Source organism: Ascidia mentula, chromosome 3, assembly GCF_947561715.1.
Source record: "Ascidia mentula chromosome 3, kaAscMent1.1, whole genome shotgun sequence".
NCBI lineage: Eukaryota > Metazoa > Chordata > Ascidiacea > Phlebobranchia > Ascidiidae > Ascidia > Ascidia mentula.
The window spans coordinates 21,522,396-21,547,057 of NC_138568.1; the positions used below are offsets into that span (position 1 = coordinate 21,522,396).

The 24,662-nt window shown below is 37.7% G+C and overlaps 3 protein-coding genes across 3 annotated transcripts; 1 reads left to right on the forward strand and 2 right to left on the reverse strand.

Moving 5' to 3' along the window:
- Positions 1–856: 856 nt before the first annotated feature.
- LOC145894694 (uncharacterized) lies at positions 857–6,458 on the reverse strand. Its single transcript, XM_082983332.1, has 10 exons — positions 6,268–6,458; positions 6,057–6,142; positions 5,488–5,674; positions 4,914–5,136; positions 4,683–4,849; positions 4,050–4,271; positions 3,408–3,549; positions 2,983–3,092; positions 2,404–2,499; positions 857–2,066 (listed from the first exon to the last, which is right to left on the reverse strand). Exons 1-10 carry the CDS (start codon positions 6,333–6,335, stop codon positions 1,907–1,909), a joined length of 1,461 nt encoding a protein of 486 aa, XP_082839458.1. The 5' UTR covers positions 6,336–6,458; the 3' UTR covers positions 857–1,906.
- A 745-nt stretch (positions 6,459–7,203) lies between these two features.
- LOC145894802 (adrenodoxin-like) lies at positions 7,204–9,464 on the forward strand. The gene is made up of 4 exons (XM_082983447.1): positions 7,204–7,479; positions 7,650–7,762; positions 7,993–8,122; positions 8,340–9,464. Exons 1-4 carry the CDS (start codon positions 7,280–7,282, stop codon positions 8,431–8,433), a joined length of 537 nt encoding a protein of 178 aa, XP_082839573.1. The 5' UTR covers positions 7,204–7,279; the 3' UTR covers positions 8,434–9,464.
- Positions 9,465–16,075: 6,611 nt separating this feature from the next.
- LOC145895949 (uncharacterized) lies at positions 16,076–23,284 on the reverse strand. The gene is made up of 14 exons (XM_082984718.1): positions 23,208–23,284; positions 22,728–22,901; positions 22,286–22,660; positions 21,944–22,111; positions 21,682–21,688; positions 20,774–20,851; positions 18,496–18,783; positions 18,077–18,208; positions 17,728–17,892; positions 17,356–17,652; positions 16,968–17,148; positions 16,724–16,901; positions 16,453–16,664; positions 16,076–16,395 (listed from the first exon to the last, which is right to left on the reverse strand). The coding sequence occupies exons 1-14, from the start codon at positions 23,282–23,284 to the stop codon at positions 16,076–16,078; spliced, it is 2,652 nt and encodes an 883-aa protein (XP_082840844.1).
- Between the last annotated feature and the right edge of the window lie 1,378 nt (positions 23,285–24,662).

Below are 24,662 nucleotides of genomic sequence, written 5' to 3' on the forward strand. Positions count from 1 at the left end.
AAGCCTGTTTTTGCAACAGTATTTTTTACTATTCCCGATGAAATAAAAATTTTGTTTGTAGAAAATTGCAGGCACTTGCCGATGGAACCCATGACATACCCATTTTCACAGTATCAATAACTTGCTTGAGTATTGTGCAGAATTTAATCGCCCCCTTTTTTCTCTGATGTAGCAATTGCTTTTTATGTGTTTGTGTACAAAAACTAACATTAATTTAGTTTATTGCCACTAATGTTGGTGCAGTAAGCATGAGAAGCTCCAGATTTTTGGTAGCGGCGAATTTTTTGATCCTGTTTGTTCGTAGCTGGCCAGAATGTTGTTGCCACTAGTAACCATGATTTGAATATTGTAAACTTGCCTGCTAATGAAATGTGACACATTGTGTGAAAAGGTATTTCACCTAACCATTGTTGTACATACATGTAACCCTGTTCCAGTGTAGTGCAAAATAACGCTTACGTTTTTTGCTGTACCTAATAAATCACCTACACTTATTAATTTGTTTTGTCACCTGTGGAGTATTTCACTAACACTGCCTTCTTTTGCTTCTCACCTAACAACGTTGTTACTTTGTATTGTGACAACCTAACATCTTATACAGCTCTTACTTTTTTATCAGGTGGAAAGGTCTAATAAGGTTTCTGGTTACTGACTGCTTCGCATGGTAACGTGGTTATTTTAAATGGAGGTCCTTCAAGTTACACAATAACTATCAGAATAGATAACTTTCTGACAGTGGTTTTAAACCCAAGGAAAGCGTAAAAATGCTAATAAGAACAAAACAAACAGGAAATTCTGCTCCAGACTCCCGCTGAATTCCAAACCCGTTTGCGCAGCCGAAGGTAGGACACGAAAACATCAGACAAACTTGTATTATTGTGAATACATGAACACACATAACAGCACAGCAAGATCTACGGGTCGTGTCTGGGTAAAGTAACATAACGAAAAAAACAAGTTTGTTACGATCAAAATTTCTGCACGTAACAGCTTCTAAAATTGTAAAGATAAAAAGTTTTCAGAAACGCGAGAATTTTGTTGAAGTTGAAACACAGGCGAAAATACATGATGGTAACAAAGAAACTAATGTTTTCACGAAAGCCACCAATTGTTCTCTTATAATGACGTCACATTAACACAAAAACAATTGACCTCTATTTGAGGTGTGTGTTAATTCAATCGTAGCTAAAAGGTTTGAATAATAGGAACTTGATTGGTTAATGAGGTTATGTTACGCTGTATAATGAGATAGGAGCAAAATTACACATTTCGTGTGCAAAACAATTTCACAGTGGTAGAATGAATCAACAGTAACGCTAATTAAATACAGTGGATCGCAAGCACACACTCCATACTAGTACACACATCGGTCAAATCCGCACTTACACTAAATCAAAGCTAAGACTTCGGAAAAATTCATGGTTACCTTGTGTTTTGTTAAACCATCATTTACTGCAAAACACAAATTTACCAAATTGTGGGACAATATTGCTAAAAAAATGCATTAAAAACGCATTTAACACATTTTGTAAAGAAAATTATATAGGGTGATCCATTGTCCACTAAAAAGGTTTAAAGATACGTTTCCATGACAGCTTTAAGCACTCGGTAATTGCTGTCAAACAATTTGAAATAGCCAAACTATCCAAGAATAACGAAAACAAAACAACTATCGATCGGCCAGTCTGCGAGTGACGGCAACCTTGTTCAACGACATTTCGGAGGAAAGAATTATGGACTTCAATGCGTCTATACTGCGTCACGAAAGTTTAAAAACATAATTTTGAAAATTACTGTTGTTTTAAAAATCCTCTGTGTTGCGAAACTTGCTAACCATCAGAGGTTGCGATGCTAAGGTGGCAAAAATGATTGACCATAAGAGCCACACGTACTTCTGTAGTGGGTTTCAGTATAGGTCAGATTCCATCATAGTTTCTTTAAATTCTCGGGATGCCATGAGTAAGCTGTCCCTGTACTTCAGTGTATCGGCCCAATGATCTCTGTTCTTATGGAGGGTCGTGTTCTTGTTACATTCATAGTGGAAATCAGGACCTTTCTTTTCGTACCTTAAAATGAAAGCAAGCGTCATCAAATCAAGCAGAAAGTATGTTGAGTCAGGACTTTCTCTGGTCAGTTGTGCGTTATAAGACCACAGAGCAACCATAACAGAGTACGCCAACATTGGCCGCTGAACTCCAGTTGGTTAGTCGGTGTGTGTGGGTGACTTAAATACCCGCAAGTTTCTTGATTTTTTAGTTCATTTCAGCAAAATAAAAAAAGGAATTTCGGGGCTTTGAAATACAAAGTAGACCAAAAAATTTTTAAAAATGATAAAAAAAAACACATTCTAACAGTGGGTTGGCCATTACGTCGGAAGAGTAAAAATGTAACAAGGAGTCGCACCATTTAGGTTTGGGACCTCGAATCCGTTCCAGTTCCGATTCTCGTTTAAGTTGCAGAAGATATTCTTCCTCAACACGAAGTCTCTCCAATCGTAACCTGTTATGACGTCACAGATCGACATATAATAATAATAATAATAATAATGTATATTCAGGTCCGGTATTAGGCCTGTATTTTACCTTGATCACAATTTTCAAAAGCACACACTATATGGTCAGTGCTACACAACCAGAATGAATTACCTTATTTCAAGAAAGGCCTTTTAACTGCATATTTGTGTGCAGTAAGTTTATGACAAATATTTTTTGTGGTATTAATTTACAGTATATGACATGGATTGTTTTTTAGTCATGTACTGTTTTTGTTGCCATGTGGTTAGGATTTTGAAGTGGAAAATATGGAAAGGGGGATGTAACGGTTGGGCATCACTGATCTGGTACAGCGACAGGTCTGTACACTGTTTAGTGTAAGACTAGCGTATTTGTTCATTTACGCGAGATGTATATTTTGCTGGTGAAAAGGTACACAAATACATGCAATATGTTGTAAACAACGATTATTATGTAAAGTTTAACTCGCCTTGAAAGTTGTTGTTGGTAGGGACTGTTCTCAACCAAAGCTTTTCTCGTGTCGATCTGATCGGCAGCTTCCAGAAAAGCCAACTCTGATCTTCCAGGCAGAGGTTGAACCTATCAGAATCACAATTCACATATTTGCAACGGAGGCAATGTTATTCGTAAGTGCTGGTATTTGGTGTTCGAGGCAAAGGTTGACTTGTTACAATGCTGTTGCAGATGCTGTAACTAACTTGGAAGTTTCTCTAGGAATTTCTCATTTTCGCAATTTAAAAACATCGAAAATTACAACAAATATCGGCTACAAGAATTCGTACACAACAGGATGGCAAATCAACGTGAAGCTTTAGATTTTGGTTCAGTTTTGTTTCATTTATGATCGCCAGGTAACACAATGCTGGGAACAAAGTTAGTTAAACTTGAACTTACTGTTGGTCGTTTGTATCTTGTGTAGCTCATAGGTAGGGATTTCCCCGTCAAGTTGAGACTTTTGGACAAATGTTTCTCGGTTCTGGTTTTTTCCCGATGTCCTGTTGCGGTGGCAGGGCGCCGTCTAGCGGGAGATCGACCTCTGGTAATTGTCAATTAATATATAGCGTTTTTCAATGGCACGTGAGCATTGTAACCGTTAACTGAATGATTTGTATACTGATATATGTCATGTTAACCTATGGGGCAGGGGTTGCCCATTCAAACAGTAGCCTTAGCCATTTTTGTTGTGCACTGACACGTGTCAAACATTTGCGTGACCAATTTTAGAGGAGATGTCTTGAACATGTTGGCAAAAGCTTTATTGAACATTAATGCATCTAAAACAACACACATTTTAATATATTCTACAGGTGAAAATCAGTCCGCGTGCTATCTTGTGGCGTGTCACATTTGGCATGCGTGTTCTGTGTTGTTCACCCTTGCCCCTTAAGTTGATTCAGAACTGCCCTTGCTATTTTACAAATTGTATTTGCGCTTCGTTTAGGTTGTAGTCAATATTGCAAAAAACAAAACGATTCGGTTTGTTAAAGAAGATTTTTGTTAACAATGAACTTGGAACCAACAACAACCCAGTTGTACCTGGCCGGCTGTGGAGAATTCTTTGCCGACACAATTTGACCCCTTGCATTTCTCCTGAGTGGTGGAGGGGCGTGGGCAGATGCGTTGGCGTGACGTGATGTTGGCATCCACACCGGGAGCGGTGAAGGGGAACGGTCACGTGCTCTGCCACGTGACTTTGACCGACCACGTGATCTACCGACCGATAAGCTGCGACTGCGCAAGGCTCCGATTTCGACAGATCTGCGACGAGAAGTTGTAGTTGTGAAATAACCACAAGTCATTTACTATACAATGTGCGTCACATGTTAATGTTTTGGTCTTGCTTGAAACAAGAAAACAAATAAACAAAAAAGAGGAATTATTTCTACACGAATTTAGTTTGTTTTGTAAAAAATAATATGGAGAAGAGATGAAGCGTGAAACTCGATCATGCAGTTGCGCAGCCGGCCAGTAATTTTGTTGGAGCCACAGGTTGTATGGACGTAAGTAAGTGAGAGCTTTTGAAGCATATTTGCCCAACGAATAAAAATCGTCTGAGCGTGTTCATTTTAAATAAAAGTTTACCATGGTCTCCATGGCAACGCCAATGTGATCAATCCAGAACACACTTACAATCCAGAACACTGCGGCATTAATCAGCTTATTCCTTACCTCGATCTGGATCCAGGAGATTTTGTCCGCTCCCTGTCTTGCGTTCTAACCGGATACCTCGGTGGCAAGAGTGATCTGACACCAACAATATGTGGAGCGGTGAGACGAACAGGGAATGTTGCGTTGTTTGAAGCGACATCTAGCGGTGTGAGGTCACCAGTAACGTCCTATTTGGTTACAAAATTGTTTCGAACGTTCAAGATAAACTCGATTGTCTTATTTTTCGCAAACCTTTGTAGCAATTTCGGCCCCGAATCTCCCCACACTTCTGTTCACGGGAGACACAGATCTTTTGGTTACTCCCAGTCCCTGCATAGTGGGGTAATCCCCAAGGGGCTTGGTCAGATGTTTTGGATCTCTAAACCACTTGGTGTCCCCGGGAGCAGCGTGGCTCACTGCTTCCTCATCATGGCGTTGCATCAGGTATGTAAGTTCGGGGTCTTCATCGTCATAACTGTAAAATATGTCGAAAGCATTGACTTCATTTATTTCTTTAATTGTATGAGAAATTTGCTTGGTTGCTGAATACATAACAGCTACTGTGAACAATATTTCTTCTAACAACACCATTTTATGGTCTTTCAGTGCCCATACAAAATTTAAACTACTTTTTCCGTTTTCAAAATAAGTTCGTCCACTCATATTACTTTTTGACACTTGTAGTTGGATAGACAAACAATTTTGGTGTTTGCCAAAATGAAAGGATCAGTTAGATGTTTTTGTGTGTAATTTACAACTGTGAGATATAACAGTGCTTATACACAATTGTAATCATAATTTTTTTGGCATAAATGTGTTTACAAACCTGTGTCTGACCACTGCTATCCCATCGGGCGTCGCGTCACGCTTCAGGAAAATGTCACTTTTTCCATAGTTTTCTGACAAACTTTGGTTTAAGTCAGATAACTCAAGTTTTAGTTCACTTATGGATTGTTCAAGGTCTGCAATGCTCGGAACACTTCTGCTTGTTTCCATGCTCACCATCGCAGCACCTAAGTAATTCGGTTACTGATAAATTACTAGATTGTGGCATAGAAAAGAAAGTATTATGTACACAGTTTGAAATGGTTAGATGTCAAAAAAAGTATGCTGCCCACAGACAGAACAGAAACACATACATTTGCTTTTACCAACACTGAAGTCAATGTGCAAAATAAATTTGTTGTTGCACATCATATAAACATTTAACATATATGGCATCTGGATGGCTCACTGCACTAAAACTTGGAATATATTTTTACATGATTATGATAGCAAAACAATTAGAAAGTGCAATAATAGTGTGAATATTATGTTGAATTGTATACTGTACAGACAAAAAAGTAACTTATTTCAAAACAACCTCCTATTTACGTTAATAGTACAAAAACTTACCACTTTTTGAGAAGTTAAAACTGGAACTCAAGTTTCTGCTTGTCAGTGTTTTTTGAGAATTTGACAAATAATCGTCATCGCGCTCCCTACATATTTATTATTGTGAGGGAAAAAATTTCATTGGATTTACAAGGAAGTATATACTGTATAATTAGCAAATAATAAGAAAAAATTACACCACATGTTTGTTATTCAACACGTTGTAAAATACCTTATTGGTGTTTTCCTTCCGTGTAGCACAAACTCTTGGTCAGGATTTTGTAAGCTACTTTCAAACATTTTATTAACGATCAATAATGGACTGTTTTGATAATGCAATCAAATATTAAACGCTCGGCGATTAGACAAATATGCTTTACGCCAAATATTAAAGGTATTTTGTCATTTACTAATTAACCTAATTACTACAAAATGATATCACGACAGGCACTAGAATAGTAGACTGGTAAGAGCTTAACATTTATCTTTATCTTTTATGCATGACTGATCACTGTCATGCTTATATTTTCGGACAAGTTGTTACCACGCAACTGGAAAGTTTTGTAGTATTCGTACTACTTCTTCATATCTTTATTAACAATTATTATACGAAAAACTGCTCATTTTATTGTCGATTTAACTTTTGTTTCTATTTTTGTTTCACCAGAATGTCCATGGCAGTTCATCACTAGTCATGCGGAAAATATTGGCGGAAAACCTTGCCTATTTGCCGAATAGAATCAGCTGATTTAGCGACGCCGGCTCCAAGGAAACAAGCATACAATATCCACTCAACCATAAACAAGTGCTATTTTACAAATCTGCAAATGGTTTGCTTTAAGATGATAATACTACAGCTTCACAGATTGTTAAAAATATTATGAAATTTTGAAACATCAAAATTTGTTTTTCGATTTTGACCACTCGCTCTTTCGTACATTGCATTGTTTCGTGCTCAAGTCGCGTTGTTAATTGCACTGCAATTTTTTTTGATTGCCTTGTTTTATTTATATTTTTGCATTAGAGTTGTTGAGTAATTACTGAGCAATTACTTTATTGGTGTTTTATGTTTTTATGTTAAAAGAGAAATTTTTAGCAATGTTTAAAGTTTCTATCTTTGTCCGCTCAAACCTGACCAATAATCCTCAATTTACATTAGGTCATGCTGGAAAAGTAGTTCTTCTTTTCTAAATAATTGTAGTAGTTTGATTGGTCACGTTTGCGCAGCTTCTTGTTAGAAGAAAATGCTTGGCACCATAGCTAAAACATTTTTGCAGCGGGCATCTTATTTACCGATAGTCCATGATTGCAGTGCAATTAAAATTGCTGTAAGAGGACTTTTATTGAGAAATTCTCAAACTCTTTCACCAAAATTATTTGGAAGAACTTCATCTGTAACTGCCTTGCGGTCAATACAAACTGCTTCCCTTCTGAACACAGACAAGTAATTATTTTGCACAATTACTATGATATATGTTCTGTTTTAGTTAGCTTGATGGTTTAAACTAATTGATGCGAAATAACCTACCTAGTTTGCAATGTGAAATTTGTAAACTGAAAATTGATTTTTCTTTTGAGAATTGTTTGTATTAACTCATAGTCGTTTATATGCAGATTGACTATCAATATAGTTGATCGCAACAGAAAAACTCACACAGTGCAAGCTAATGTTGATGACACCATTTTGAATGTCGTCATTGACAGTGAACTGGATCTTGAATCTTATGGTGATAACTGTTCATTTCATGCATATATACTAAGAAAAACAATGCTTAATTAAGCTTGAACCAATGAGTGAATAGTAGATTGACATTATATTTTTTTTGTCATTTACTTAATCTTGCAACTTCATAGGGAAGTTAATTCATCGAGAAGTATTAGGTGTTGTTTGAGTTATCATGGGCCTATTCCATTAATGCCAAAATTGTGTGATTGAAGTCACTAAATTTTTTGTCAGGCGTGTGTGAAGGAGCTGTAGCGTGTTCCACTTGCCATGTAATATTTGATCAGAAGGTTTTTGACACTTTAGAGGAACCTCTCATGGAAGAAATGGACATGCTTGATCTTGCTTGTGGTTTAACAGAAACGTATGCAGTGAATTCCAAATGTGTTAATTTTATTTATAATTTTGTACACATTGATTTTTGTAAAAATGTCAGGTATTTCCAAACAGTGATAAAGTATTGGTTTGTTTAACTTTTAAGATGGAATTATCAACTTTAATGTTTGTCGTTTTAAACCTTTACCCGGTGAATATAGCAACACAGCAAATATAATTACTATTAACCTATTTAACTTGTATAGTTCAAGATTGGGATGTCAGGTTCATCTTACTAAAGAAATGGATGGAATGACTGTTAAGCTTCCAGAAGAAATAACTGATGCCAGAGATTTATAACAAACAGTCTTCTCGTTTGTATGAAACTTTGTTTTTCTATTTTTGCGAATTGCAAAATTTACCTATTTTCTGGTTGTGAGAAAGCTAAATCTTGAAATACCCGACCACCGATGTGCGTTATGGGCTATAATTTGGTGGTAGCAGCAACATTTATTCAGCATAATTTATAATCCAATGTTTTCAAAGCAATTATCTATGCAAGTGCTATCTGTGGTAATAGGTTACTTTTGTTAGGTGATTCTTATTGTTTAAACTTTGGTGGCTTTTTGGTGCAACTAGTCGACAAAGGATTTTCTTTGCGTAATCCTGGGGTGTTATCTACTTGTATTTTTTGCTTGTGTTTCTGTACCCAATAATGCTTAGTATTTAAAGTGCTGCTTTTAAAATTGCCCACAAAATATTGTTGCAATGCAGTCTGAAATATCATAAGAAAACAATAGTTTATTTACTAGGTAACAGTAATCTCATGTTTTACAGCAAGCAATATTTCTCCACTACTTTGTTTATTGGCATGCCCTTGGTAATGAGATTTAAATATATTTTTTTGTTGTGTGTGAATGCTAGTTTATATAATAAACAGTATTCTATATGCAATATCGTGCTTCTCTAAATAGATTCACAAAAATGATTTCATTCAATATGTGGAGATGTTATGCGCGAAACTAAGTGGTTAGAAAATGCAGTTCAACCTTGCTTGTGCAACCTAAATAAAGTTGTGGGTTGAAACTGTGCATTAGTAGGGCGTGTTCAACAGTTTGAAAACCGCTAAATTAAAGGATTGTGTCATTAAATACTTTTGTAAAAAATATTCTTCACCTTTAAGTCGTAGTTTAGTGGCGCTAAAATGGGGTCGTTTGACAAACCAACACTTCTATCGAAGCTCCGATTTCGTATAAACCGAACCAAAAACACAAAACATACTTACATACGATTGTGCTGTTTGTTGTTTTACTTGCCTCACGTCCTTTTCGTGCAGTCCGGCACTCTCGTTTCCTGGAGTGTCTATTGTTAATGTTGATGAGTAAATACTGCGATGGCGAAAAATAAAAACCACATCGTCTTTCAGACCGATTGAATGAGTGCTGAATTGTCCGTTTGTGTTTACTCTGCAAAATAGGCATGATCTCCTAACTTAATTGCGTCAGAAGTCATTACACGCTGGTAAACGAAAATGGTGGTCGAGTACTCAACACCACAGTAAAATTTTGGGTCGCGTTTGCTTTTATTCTAGCTTTTAAATCTTCCTGAAAACGCTGCATGAAAGACAAACAAACTAATCTGTTTTGGGCTCTCTCTCTTTTTGCGAGGGTTAAAGACATTCCAGCACTTTGAGTTTCAGCTTCGTTAAAAAGAAGAGCATTGCTGCACAAGAAACAAACGCTTGCTCTGATTCTAAAGTGACGTCACAATCCAATTTTTTTAATTTTGTGATGTCACATTCACTGCCTCAGTATTGCGTTACCAACACTTTTTAAAGTGCTACTTATTATTGTTGGATTTATATTAGCGTTTACATATTAGCGAAAATTTTAAACCAAGTCTCGTGTTTGCAACGAATCAAACTTTTTCTGCAAGCCTAAAACGCGTTGTAAGGACAGCACGCAGTTTATAACCATGCAACCAGCAAATGCGTCGTTTTTCAACCAAAATTTGTCAGTTGTGTCTGGGGGCTGTCTCAACACACGGACAGATTCAGTTGATTATTTATACGTTGGACAAAGTGTAATTTCTTCAATTCGTCGCTTGCAAAACTGCATCGTTTACTTGGCAGTCAGAACAATTGCCACAAAATTACAACAAAGGTTGCGAAAGCGGAACGAACGCTATTTTTAAACCGGAGGTGCAAAGGCCACAGCGTCAAACCAGGTAATATGAACTTACGTGGCATCAAAGTTTAATATGGGCCCATAGTCCTAAAATTTAGTCACAACCAAGCATATGTCGAGTATTTTGCACCCAGATCTAGTAAAATTTTCTGTTCGTAAAGTTACGCAATGGATAAAGCCGTTTTTATTATTCTAATGATGTCAATTGGTTTTGTATCAGCATTGGGTGAGATTTGTTATTTAGGGTTTAAAATTTTGATCACGGATTTACATAATTTAAAAAAAGTTTCCTGTTGTGTAATTACGATAAATGCTTTTGGAGTGAACGATAGCAATTATAGACAGGAGAGCCAGTTTTTAAAAGTTTTTATTCCTAACTGTAAACTTACGTTATTATGATTTTGGATATTTTGTTCAACAGCATGCTACTTGCAGAAACTGTACCTTCAACTTGACTGCTAGTATTTCTTATGAGAGATAGTTGGTCTGTAAAGTCGTCAACAGCATTTTGTTTAATTTGGAAAACAAGATCATGATCATCTGTGCTTTATGTGGGTTTTATTCTTTTGCAGATGAACCTTTTAAATGCGACATCGTTGATCCAGTTATTTATAACAGCTACCACTGCAGATATAGAAGCGGTGAACTGGATTGTCCATCCTTTGGAATATGTCAACAATTAAAAAAGGAAAAGCATTACTGCTGCTTGTGCCCACAAAATGGCACTTTTTGTACAGGTCAGCAATACCATCGTATAGCAACACCGATATGTGTAGCGGTTTGTATTCAAACAAACATATATTGATGAAAGTTTAGGTGACTTATCTAAATTTGTGCACATGATTCTTGTCAAATTAAACGAAATTCAATCATACTCTCGTAAAGGCTCTTCATTTGACTCAAGCACATTTCCACTGGAAAAAATTGCACTAAAATTGATTATAATGTTGCGACCGCATCCAACTTTTTTCCACAAATTATTACGAAATACTCGTTGGGTGAACGGGTTTCCCGCTGATGTGTTCGGAACCGCGGCTCCATATAAATAATCTAAGTTTAATGTTTTATTTTGTTTTTAAGGTTTTAAACAATTGCTGTTATAACATTGCTTGTATTGTTGTTAAGGCTAACGTAAGCATGTATTCTATTTTTCAGATGCAGAACCAAATCTTACCCCTGAGTGAACGTGCTTGAGGAATTTCATTCCGATGCCATTTGCCATCCATAAATACTTGAGCATTGTGTGGATATGTAATGATACTTATTGTTGTAATATAGTCTTTTGAGTGGTATACGGAAATAACTTTGTTCATAACAATATGTTTTGCAATGGCCCAAGAGAAAATAAAATAAAAAAATAGTAACAATTTCTGGTCTATTTACAGGGAATTAATAATTATTTAAACAACATATGGCACATATGGAATTACGACAGCAGGACAGCAAAACTTGAACAAAATATGCTCGAAACTGGTTTCACGAAGGTTTCAAATTGTTATTGTATTTGTAACGTAATTTTACGTTACATAGCAACGTTTGCATTCTTGGAAATATGAACTATGGTCACATAACAGCAAGTTTCGTCATCAACGTCCGGAATCTCTTTCCATGGGTTTTTGTGTTAAGGCATTTTAGGTAGCGTCTTGTCCAGCATCTCATTTCAAAATGTATAGCAACGGTTGCTTTCTCACGTGATTAGATCTCGTTACTAGTTTCTACGCAACAGCTGTGTTTTCATGTGATTTTATTGGCCAGCTTAAATGTGTCGCCTTAGAGAAGTCCTTCATTGTTTTGTGTGAGAGTGCGTCTTTTGTTAACTGTTCGCTGACCGTTAGTCCTTCTTTTCAAAATCCTTCGTTCGCTTTGTTTCTCTCCGGTTTAAAATAATGTAACTTTCCGTGTGCGTTTAGCTGAGGTGGAGCGGGGTAGTGCAGCGGTACTGTGCTCTCCTCAGTTCGTAAATTCACTCAGTTTGGCGTTGGTATAATTGCGCATGTTAATTTCGTATCCAAAATTGTTCGTGGTAAACAAATATTGTTGGAATGTTTGCATCGAGAGTTAATTAAAGTCAGATTAGGAAAACACAACAATTAGAACTCATGTGCGATCTAATGTCAAATGCGCTAATCAAATAGGATTTCCATCGATTATAAATAATATTGTTAAGACCGATTCGAGACTCATATTTGACATTACAGATACGCAACAGTATTGAAGAGTGGTTTCATCAGTTGTTTTGTTTTCTTCATCCGTTTCTCCTTCAACTCAAAGAATGCATAGAGATAACACAATTATAACTTGTACATTAGGTCAATGGTTCTTAATATATCCCAAAGGTGCACAACTTGAAATTTTTCAGAGCCATATTTGGATACTCGTTTTTTTGGTTACGTTTGACCAAAATACTTGCAACTCTGTGGATTAGAATGTGGACTAAATAGAGTTACCACCTGTCCAGCGTGCGTCAATGTGTCGTTTCAACCTTAACCCCCAGCATACAGTGACATCCTGGTAATTGTTATTTTTAAAAAAGCGAGCTTTAAAATGTTAAGAATCACTGCGTTGAAATATAAGCATGCAGATCAGTGGTTCTTAAAACAATAAGTTTCTCGAGCAAGTCGCAACTGGCGTGGTGTCATTAAATCACGACGCAATTTAGACTGCGCACGACTTTGGACGCACGATGCAATGCAGGAAGTTATTCGCCCGCCCGAACACGTTGGCTCCACGCGTCATCTTGATCGCGAATCAACCTTAACGCCGAATTCGCTCACCACGACTTCAAATGAGAATTTCGCTGGGACAATTTGGATTTATCGACCCATGACATTTGACGGCCATCGGATCCAATATTTCTTTTTAATGACCACGTGTGGTCAACAACCTGCAATGGCGTAATGAAACGTCGTTGTGCCAGACGACTGCATATATGTAGGCTTCATTAAATAACTCCAACCATTTCTATAATGTTAGAACGCTATTCTTCATCATAATACATTACGTCGTTATGTTGAAAATGAGAATATCTTTATGCGAAGCCCACCTCGCTCGTATACTGGAATGCTGTAACATTGGCATATTGAGACGCACACATTAACTGCCGACTCAAATTAGACACTTATAGTCCAATGAAGAAAAATATCCACAGGAGTTGGTGATAGAATCGCGCGGATTAAACTGTCGGTGAGTATTGTGTTGACTTCTTCCCTTCAAAAGGATGCAGCGTAATGTTGAAGAATTTGTTCAAAATTAAATTTTAACCTTGCCGGAGTTCCAGCTCCGCTTTCCCGCAGATTTTTATTTCAATACTCGGTCTCTCTCTTCAACAGCGTGACGACTGATTTCCTGCTCAGCATTCAAATATTTCCATGATTATGACGTTACAACTATGGTTGCAAGTCGATTGACAACTTCTTGCGCTGCGCTCCTCTCCTGCCAGTCTGGCAAATTTAATGTTGGCCACCCCTGTGGTTTTATCAGTGCCCATTGTATTTTTACTTTTTTATATTTATTGTTTATGTTCAAGTACTTTCGTGCAAAATTAAAATGATTCGGTCAACATTCGGCGTTGGATAAATATTAAACCTTTCGGCGAATCCCGTACCTAGAGAATACCCGAAAAACTTTGAGAGATAAACATGACATTAAACTAAGCACAGAAATAATGGCGGTTATAGTCAGGTATTTGATTATGATGTCACAGTGAATTAGACAGAGCAGCGATCCGCAGACTTCCTTCATTTACGCCAAACTTCAAAAGTTTTCGTGTCTGTATGTTATGATTTCCTTCATGAATATTTGTGAATTAAACCATCAAACAAACAACGCTCCTTAGCAGCATGTCAAGCCAACTTCTTCTTTCGAATATCAAACAAACATCCGAACTGAATTTATCATTTGCAGCAGATAATCAGGGACATACATGGGTTTAAAGTAGTAGAGGAAGGGCGGACTTTCGAAAATTTACGAGCTTAGCTTCCTTTTGAGGCTCGTTTACAGACAATCTTGTTGTACGTGACCAAGTTTTGGGCACCCGTGGTGAGGAAGGACGAATGAAACCGTCAAAAAATTTTAATGCGCAGATAAAAGAGCTGCGTGTGCAAGAAGAGGAAATGGTTTCGTTCGATGTGTTTTCCTGTTCACCAACGTACCGGTAATGTTGGCCGCGAACGTAGCAGCCGAAAGATTACGAAACTACTTAACATTGGAACAACGTTGCTCGTTGCTGTCACACATTGTAGATGTCTTCGTTTGGTCCTGGATGCCACCTACCTTTGTTTCAGAGATAATCATAAAAAGCAACAGGATGACGTGGAGTCGCTACTCTCGCATCTCAGCTCTGTTGAACCAAGTTCACAATGGAGAGCGAGCAAGGCAGTAGGTTGTCTTGTTTCGATGTTTTTGTTCGAAGAGAAGAGCGGCCAACCTTTCCACAAGAGTATGCAACAAATTAACTCATTCCGACAGATATTTGTCGTTCGGCTCGGCGCACTCGATCGCCCACAGGGAGTTATTTTTTTACTGTTCATTGAAGCTGCATCATTCATAACAATAGACGTAAAGCGACAACAAGAGGTAGGTAACGTTGATATAGCGCAAACAATTATCCCCGTTTTTTTCTCGAACGTAACCATAGCTTGTCGAGAAGGTTTGTTGAGGGCGAAACACGGGTATAGTTGCTTAGCGATCAAACACAGGAAAGAACCTGTTTTATTTTCGCCATGACGACAATTCAAACAAGTGAGGAAATGCTCAACAAACTCATGAAGTGTGGTTGCAACTTGTACCTCATCAGAATTCACAAGTTCAAGAATACACACACTTTTACCCTCTCAACACTGTGTTTATTGATAACAACAACAAGTAGCACAAAATATGCGCAATCAGCAAACATTCAAAAAAACGATTAAATTTTGATGAAAGTTTAAATTAGCCAACGTACCAGTTGATATTGAATGCCAAACAATAATTGATTGTTAGAAAAAAAAACTTTAAACGAAAAATCTTGCATCTGGACATTTGATGCAATGTTAACGATGGAATGTGAATTGTGATGTGATTTACAAAAAGAATTTTGTAAAAAGAATTTTTGAATTTTGTAAAAAGAAAAAGAAGCAGTAAAACATATTTATCAATGATATACAGAATACACAGGGCGAGGTTTATGTATTTTTTGAGGGGGGTGTTTTAAACTTTTTTTGGTGATATTTGAAGGTAGCAGAATATATTTCCCTCTGCCGATAGTTTGTATTCCATGAGTTGATTGCATGCTGGAATGTTTCCAACATCATAACATCATATTTACAAGTAAACGTTGATCCAGAGACAAAATGTAGTAAGGAAGCCACTGGAAGTAAGGGGAATCACCGCATCATTACAATGTCCCAAGTTGATGTCAAGCGTTCCAACACTCACACATAATAAGAGTGTCCATGTGTTGGATGACGTGTGACGTGGACGACGAGTCAGATCAACTTTTCACGTGACTCATACTATGGTACTTAAAATGAAGACCCACAAAATACAACTAAAAACCAAACTAAGCAAACGGAGTGCGTACTCCAACCAAAATTTAAGTATTTTCGTTCTTTCGTTTGGGTCTGACGTCAAAGATGTTACTTTGTCCTACTTGTGAGGTTTTTAAATGGAAAGATGTCACTTAAAGTATCAGTTTTATGTTGGAATTACTTTGCAATCACAAACTAAATAGTATTCTACACAAAGAAGGTACGCGTGACGTCAAAAAAAGGTTCGGTGTTCTATCCATTCGATGCCAGGAAAAAACACATTTTCCACAAACTAAATGCAAGGTTTATTTACAGAACGGTTTCTGCTTCAACCACATGTAAGTTTTGTCGGTTAGCAACCACAACCACATTTTCCTGTTGCTCTTCCTGTGGTTGACGTCTGAAAACGGCACGTAGACCATCCCGGACTCTATCATAAAGCAGTTTCGGTGCGTTGGAGTAGATGAGGGGATTTAGAGAGCTGTTGATGGGGAGTAGGATAATTGCTGACACAGCGTACATCACTGGAGGCATAGGAACTCCACCGATGTTTAAAAATGACATAATGGAAATTGGAACCCAGCAGAGAAAATCGGTAATTATCAGTCGAAGAATTTTCTTTTGCATTTCTGCAGAAACAAACAGCATTAATGGTATAATATGTCTGCAAATTCGAATGTGCTTACCTTTGTTTTGTGTTGCAGCCCTTCCATCTCTTGGTCTCTCGTTCACTTTCCTGGCACTGGCAGTTGTCTTCTTATAAATCCAAAAATACGTAATTGACACGAACACGAAGGCCAGGAAGTTAAGAGTAATAATGGCGATTGAATATCCCCATGCCTTGTCGTTGGTCGTTACATACAGTTTGCTGATGCAAACACTGCTGCTGCTGTAATATCTACACATAAACAATTTTATGGCGATAAAATTGAAGATTTTGCGCGAATAAAAACTTACACCAAATATCCGGAAATATCAAATAACTCAGTGTAATTGTAATCCTCAAGAATATCCATAAAATCCATCCAAGAATTAGCATCATTTACTCGCATGAGGGCAGTATTGAGTACTTGGGAATCGTTGCTTGTGAAGTTGTGTTGGAAAGTTACAAATCGATCCACGAAGTTATTCATGCCTGTATACACAGCGCTAGTGTCATTCGAAACTGGTTTTACCACCAACATCTACGACAATATCTTACTAGAAAAGTCGACTGCAACATTGCCAAAAAACGGATTCTCATTCATCAAAGCTTTCGTTTCAAACCAATGTTGAAGTTGAGTTGTGAGTGGAATAAAAGCAATTGTAAACGAGAATGCCCAGGAGAGGATAATGGTAAGGATGACAGTTTTCAATTCCGGTTTCAAGGATGCATCGAATGGCTGAAGCAAAAGTGAAAGTTAGTAAGCTGAGCGGTCCTTCCAAATAGAGGGACGCGGAATGTAGTGTGAATCCCGTTAAACTGATAATTGTTTTCCATTTCTTTATTCCCGAATTGGGCAAAACTGAGTTATTTCAACAATGATGGGGCAACCGGTTCAACGAAGTTTGCAATAGCTGACTTAACCAAATGCAATTGTTTCACTTACGTTTTTCACAGCATACAGTCGGAATATGGTCAACAAAACCATTGTAAACACCGATGTTTCGCTTGAAAGCAAAACCAATACCCCCATTGTGGTGCAACTTCCGCTTGATCTCCAAAAAAGGTCATTGGCGCAATAATTTCCGGAGTATCTGACACCAGCGGCACCCAGCATGATCAGATAAACTCCCATGAGTAGATCGGAAACGGATAGATTCAAAACGAGCAGATGGTTTGTGCGAAATGCAGCAGATTGTGATTCTGTCGTCGCCAACGTTTTGCCTTCCATTACCATGACAACCTCAAAACAAATTAAAGGAATATAACACGTGTTCTTATTGTGCAACCAAGACAAAACAAACTCAGTTTAATTTACCAAATTTCCGGCAATGGCGAGCATCCCCATTATCCACACAATGGCTCGTAGAAATGGGTTTGCAATCAACTCGTATCGTGATGAAAATATGTTTTCGTTGATCACTTTTGTGTTTGTTGGGCACTCGTCTGACCAATCAGAGCAGTCGCCGACTCCATTGAACTTCTGTAAATTAAGAAAACTTTGAAAATATAAGAAAACGTTTTAATTCGGTATATAAACTCATGTTTCGAAATTATTGTTTGATGTTTAATTGGTGAGCAGACTACAACAAACTTTTCATAAACTTAACGGATGGCAGAAAGATTCAAGTAAATACAATTATTTTAAATCACTAATATGGGTTTACCTTCTCCTTCTTAACGAACAATGGATCTTTGTTTTCGCAATAAAACCTTCCATCCTTTGTGCAGTTTATTTCGTCACTTTGATCATCGCAGTTAATTGTGAAGTCACAAAAATCCGACTCGTTGACAGAAATCTAATGTTTATGAAACATTTTGTTTTTGTTTCTGTCACAACGACACAAATGATATGGAATTGTAAAAGTTATTAGTAAAGCATGTATTTAACTGACGTTGTTGACATCATTGTGAATAAATAATGGGTATTGTGCGCAACAATACATAATAGTAAAGAGATAATTAATGTTGGAAATCAAGTAATAAAAAATCTCTTCAGTTCTAATCAACAATGGAAATTAGTTGTTATTAAAACATTAGAACAGGAAATATAAACTGCAATGTAGTCAGCAACGGATATTTTTACTTTAGTTCCGTTCAACGCTGGACAGTAGAATCTTCCTTCCTTTGTGCAGTTTTGTTCTGGATATTCGTCACTTTCATACTTGCAATCGATGAAACCGTCGCATACTTTGGACATAGGAATATTGAGAAGTCCGTCTTTTGTGTCGCAGTATTTCCGATGTTTGCAAAGTTGAGGATCTTCATCGTGGTCGAATTGTTGATATGTCTCAGTATTGTAGATCTGACCTCTGCAATCCCGCCTCCCATCACACAATTGTTTGTTGTCGATCCTCCTCCCCCCCAACAAATTCTACATAAAACACATCACGTGGTTCCTGGTATGTTTTTGAGCGAACGATTTGTTGCTCATGCTGGAAATAATGCTTTGTTATTATTTTAAACGATTTTTTTTATTAGTTATTGTAAGGCTTGTCAGGATTTCGTGGTTGTTACATAAGGTTTCGTTAACAACGCTAACTGCTGCTCTGCTTCTGTTATTATTTCGTGCTGAAAATTAAGTACATTCTACTGCCTGCTGGATGTGTGTGTTTGATTTTAATGTTTTCACTTGTTGTATGTTTGTTGTTTTAAGAATACTGATGATGTTCTAAGTACGAAATATATGTTTTCTTAGAATTACGTGTCTTGGATGATTGCGCAATAATCTAGTTTATTCGTAGTAATCACGTTTCCAACCTCATATATTTTCTTTACCCCAAACTTAAAGGCTTTACTAATCCAAACTTCAGTATAGATTACACAGCAAAGATGTTAAACAGATCAACCGATTAAAATCACAATCGAAAAAAAATGAAAGTTCAGAATAAGTAAACGGATAAACATCGTTTGTGATGCTCAAAATTTCTGTTGACTTATATGTGCGTGGACTGGTAAGTCACGATGTGGTGTTTCACACAATGCTTAGGGGAGGAGTGGGAGAAGTGCGGCGTGGTCAAGGAGGAAAATTCGGCAAGCCAACGGGCGTATAGGTAGCAACTACATTTAGCAGGAGAGGCATTGCTTCGTTTTGTTGATGGTAACGCTTGCAAAAGTCTGTGCGCTGATTAAACGGCGGCGTATTACATCAACCAGAAAACGTTGAGCGCCAATAAAGTAAGAGCCAAGAAGAGGCTTGGAAACGTCCGCCAGTACAAATTTCCATTTAAATTTGCCAGTGGGAAAGTGCATCAGAGCAAAACGTGTTCAGTACGTTCGAATGTTGCTTGCGTTAGCAACTACAAGGATTTTACCTTGCTTATTTAGTCTGCGTTCCAGCTTCTGTATCAACCAAAAAATTCCTTTCAGACGTTTTGTCCCATAGGTAAAACAGGCTGCTACTCATGCAGGCTGAATCGTTTCCCTGAAAATCACAAGGTGGGCAACACTGGCGAGCTTTCTTTTCAATTCACTTATGATAGAAGCATAGGCGCCTGTTAGTTCCACGTTTAGGCTTTGAAACAAAATGCGAGAGCTGAGATCGCCAAATATAAAGGGCCAGCGCATTGGGCGATCCTACCCTGCTATGCGGAAACATGGTAATATTTCTGCGTTGTCTCTAATAAACGTTCCTTCATTGTTTCATAGCGATCCTCTTGCGGTGGTTTTTCCAGCACTTTGATGAAGCCAGTGGTTCCCAACTAGGTAGGAATTTCATGAGTTCATGGGAGGAATTTCATAAAAACTTTAAATTTTTTTTACATTGAAAATGTTACCGCACTAAATATCTTCTTCAGATAGGTGCAAAATATTTAGCAAAGATTAAGTTTTTAGTAATATGGGGAGGAATGAATAGTTCCAAAATGGGCAAAGGGAGGAACGTAACAAAAAAGGTTGGGAACCACTGGATTAAGCGAACGGCGGTTGGCGGATCTTTAGATGCGACCACATGAAAATACTTTGTTGTGTCGCTCAAAATATTGCGAAGAACAAATTGTTCCTCTGCTTGCTGAAACCAAACTGTTGACAGCGCCGTCCAAAAAGTAGTCAGCCTGACTGCTGCTGCCTTCTGTTCTGCTGTTGTTCAATATGCAAATCAAATAATTTAACGTTTTTGATAGGTCGGGGTCACCACTAAGCCAAGCTACTGTTTATTCTCCGAGCGTGTGTGTAAAACTAACGCAAAGCAGGAACGCATAACAAAAAGCGAGAGAACATAAGAAAGAAGGCAACATATCCGCTGCGTTACACTCCACCACAATACACTGCTTTGATGGAGGTCAAAGGAACGTAAACAACCGAGTCTTCATTACTTTATATAAACTGACTTCCGAATAAATAATAAGTTATGCATTCTCACTTACGAAACACCACCACTCCCCCTGCATATAGTTGGTTGTTGTTGTTGTTGAGCAGTCGTTCTTCACTTCCTCATCAACACTGAAAATATTTGGATGTTTCGTGTTTATTTTATAATTAAATATTCCGGCTGCATACAACTATACATGGACTTTGTTGGTGTCGTGCGCGTTATTATTTCACGCACTTTTCGTAAGTGTTCTGGAATGCGTTAGTTTTGCTACAAGTGAAAGTTGCATTGATAGCAGCTTTGTGATGTTTGCACCCAACAACATTTTTATTGGTGATGTAAAACCTTTACTTTGGTTAATGGCGGAAGAGATTCAACGGAGGCAAAATTTCGTCATTATGCGAACAACGAATAATCTCTATCATTGGAATTTTCTTATAGCAAAAACAGCGAACTTATAACTTTTCCAATTGCATTTTTCAATTAATTTTGTTGCAGAACTTTCCGGTTGAATCCATTTACTCATCTCTTTTAAAAGTAATCGCTTAAAATGACGTTGATCATCATCATCATCATCATCAAAATGAGTATAGGCAGCGTTCAAAAAAGGTTAAGACTGATCAAGTGTAGAATCTGATTTGACAAAATATCTACATAGTTGCTTGTATGAACTTTATGTGTGTTCAAGTCAGACGATTTGTAAACTTTGTGCTAAACGAGACCTATTTTTCCGAGATTCAAATTTCACAAAAAAGACTGGAAAAATAAAACCGCGACCAAACAAGGAATAATATCTGGCACAGTTTTGTGAAACTCAGTTCTGCATCACAAGACGCTCTTAGACAAGGATTTTTCACTCATTCGACTTAATGCTTCTGTATATTATGTAATTGCCCCACATTCAATTGATGTCCGACCAAGTTACGGTACCCGGAACCAGCCGGATAATACACTTAAACTTACCGGATAACTGAGAAAGCATTCACGAGATAAAACGAAAATAAATTTTAAAATATCTTGTTTTGGGGAAGCATGCTGCATAAAACGTCACTTGCCGACGTGTTTAGGTTGTTTGTTACTGACTCCGTCCATAGCGTTTGCACCGCACTCACTTAACAAGGCTATCTTGATTTGTAACCATTATACAATATCGCAACACGAAGTTCCCACTAATTAAATGTCGATTTTCGCAACGCCAAGATTAAACAAATCTTTCTTCACTCACTAATGAAACTTGCCGCACTTGATTTTCCCAGATTGACAAAAACATTCGTCACTTTTATCAGGGCAATCAATGACGTCATCACAGACACTTGACCTTGATATGATCATGGGGTCGTTTGTACACTGGAAGCATAACCGATGATTAAATGTGTGAGAACTGCGAACATCCCTATAGAAAAATATATTCCATGTCTGATAAATAAGAGCGGAATTGTCATATTGCTGTAGCAAAGTGTAAATAAAAAACGTACTATGTATTTGTAAATTCGTAATACCATGACAGAATTAACCGACAAATACATTACAACACAAAGATAACGCAACGGTGTAAAAATGTTATCACCTGGCGTCTCCATTCTCCGAGGTGTAACACAAATCAGATTTATCATCACAATCGGCAATGCCGTCCCATAGAAACATTTGCGGAAGATTGCAATTTCTGCCATTACGAACACATTTGAATCCATGTCCATTATTCCAGTGTTGGAAAGCTGGACAGTCATTGCAAGGATCGCCATCACAAACAGTCGAACGTTCCCAACAAGCTGAATTCGGACACTTGAAGTGGGAGGGGCAGATATACTCACATGGGGAACTCCCCAAACAATGAGCAAGCTTGTCGCAGATTTCATTTTTTGAGTTGCAGGAAATGTTGGTTTGATCCATTGTGTTGTAACAGACTCCATTATTGTCGAAACAATTACAACGTGGTTTTGAACTAAATAAAATTAATAGTTTATTTGCATCAACGAAATAAAAGGTCTTTTCAAAACTACCCAAAATACCCTTTATTGTTATGGCTGCACTGCTGAGGGAAATTCCCATTACAACCGCATTCATCACTCATATCAGGGCAATCTATGACGTCATCACAAACACTTGAACTTGAGATGATCATGGGGTCATTTGTACATTGGAAACACAATCGTTCGTTCATAGATGAAGAATTACGAATATCTCTGCAATAACAAATTTTTTGATTGATGCAATTTTTGCAACAAGCAAGCAGTTATCGCCGTTCTTTTTTAACATTTACAACCTTTAATAAAAACAACAAAACTCCTTTGACTAAAACTATATTTATCTGCGTTTAAGTTTTTTTCGTTTTCACTGCAATAGGAAGAGTGACGCCCGTAGAGACACCTATCCAATGGCGTTGATAAGAAAATGTGATATATCGTAAGATCAGGAATACAGAGAGAGATGGAAGTCTGGGTCAGTGCTGGCAAGTACGCATATACAAAACACAATGAAAAACAAAATACCTGACATCTCCATTCTCCGAGGTGTAACACAAATCAGATTTATCATCACAATCGGCAATGCCGTCCCATAGAAACATCTGCGGAAGATTGCAATTCCTGCCATTCCGAACACATTTGAATCCATGTCCATTATTCCAGTGTTGGAAAGCTGGACAGTCATTGCAAGGATCGCCATCACAAACAGTCGAACGGGACTGGAAGTGGGAGGGGCAGATGTCACACAATGTTTTTCCAACACATTGGATTATTCCTTTGCAAAACTCCGTCAATCTTAAGGCGCATACTTTGTTTGAATCGTAGAAGTCAAGCTTGTTGTCGCAACTGTAACAAAAGTAATGTATTACGTCATATAACAATAGTTTCGCGACACATTGTGTTTCTAAATGGCTCACAATCTGTATGTATTGGAAGATACTTTTACATCGGATCACAAAGTTTTTTTCCAAACTTGATCCACATATAAGCCCATGTAACATAGAAATCTGTGCGAATATTAAAGTTACGATTTCGGGTAGTATTTTAACTTAAATATATGAACAAAAATAACAGGTGGTTGCCCTGTTCACGGCTAATCATTAAAATTCACAAAGATTTGTATTCTACATATGTTGTGGGCCAAGTTTGGAAAAACTTTGTGACCCGGTGTAAAAGTATCTTCCGTATATATTAGGTTTGGTTTAAAATAAACCAGATTAATGCCAACTAGTCATGCACGACTGGGTATAAGGTTGGAAGTTGATGTGTGAATAACTGTAGAATTCTAGCCCTTTCTCAAACCACCTTACAGTTCTCCAACTGATAGCATAAGGTCGGTCAAGTTTAATATGCACGTATATTTCGACAGTTTCGAAATCACTTCCTAAGTTGCTATTTTAAAAGATTTTCTGACCACACCTATTCAAAAAGAATATTAAAACCACATATAGGTTCATTACACCAGCCTCAACATTACACCAGCCTCAACATTACACCGGCCTCAACGTTACTCCGGCCTCAACGTTACACCAGCCTCAACATTACACCGGCCTCATCGTTACACCAGCCTCAACATTACACCAGGCTCAACATTACACCAGCCTCAACATTACAACGGCTTCAACGTTACACCAGCCTCAACATTACACCAGCCTCAACATTACACCGGCCTCAACGTTACACCTGCCTCAACATTACACCAGCCTCAACATTACACCAGCCTCAACATTACACCTGACTCAAGATTACACCGGCCTCAACGTTACTCCATAGCCTCAACATTACACCAGCCTCAACATTATACCAACCTCAACGTTACACCAGCCTCAACATTACACCAACCTCAACGTTACACCAGCCTCAACATTATACCAACCTCAACTTTACACCAGCCTCAACATTACACCGACCTCAACGTTACACCCCAGCCTCAACATTATACCAACCTCAACGTTAAACCCCAGCCTCAACATTATACCA

Coding starts and splice junctions, on each gene's coding strand:
- LOC145894694 (XM_082983332.1), bottom strand. CDS start 6,335: ATGTTTGAAAGTAGCTTACAAAATCCTGACCAAGAGTTTGTGCTACAC. Junction 5,675..6,056: donor TTTTAACTTCTCAAAAAGTG/GTAAGTTTTTGT, acceptor CGAATTACTTAG/GTGCTGCGATGGTGAGCATG. Junction 2,067..2,403: donor CGAGGTCCCAAACCTAAATG/GTGCGACTCCTT, acceptor TTTCATTTTAAG/GTACGAAAAGAAAGGTCCTG.
- LOC145895949 (XM_082984718.1), bottom strand. CDS start 23,284: ATGTTTCTATGGGACGGCATTGCCGATTGTGATGATAAATCTGATTTG. Junction 17,653..17,727: donor TCGCCATTGCCGGAAATTTG/GTAAATTAAACT, acceptor ATTTGTTTTGAG/GTTGTCATGGTAATGGAAGG. Junction 16,902..16,967: donor TGTTGCAGTCGACTTTTCTA/GTAAGATATTGT, acceptor CTGTGTATACAG/GCATGAATAACTTCGTGGAT.
- LOC145894802 (XM_082983447.1), top strand. CDS start 7,280: ATGCTTGGCACCATAGCTAAAACATTTTTGCAGCGGGCATCTTATTTA. Junction 7,763..7,992: donor ACTGGATCTTGAATCTTATG/GTGATAACTGTT, acceptor ATTTTTTGTCAG/GCGTGTGTGAAGGAGCTGTA. Junction 8,123..8,339: donor GCTTGTGGTTTAACAGAAAC/GTATGCAGTGAA, acceptor TAACTTGTATAG/TTCAAGATTGGGATGTCAGG.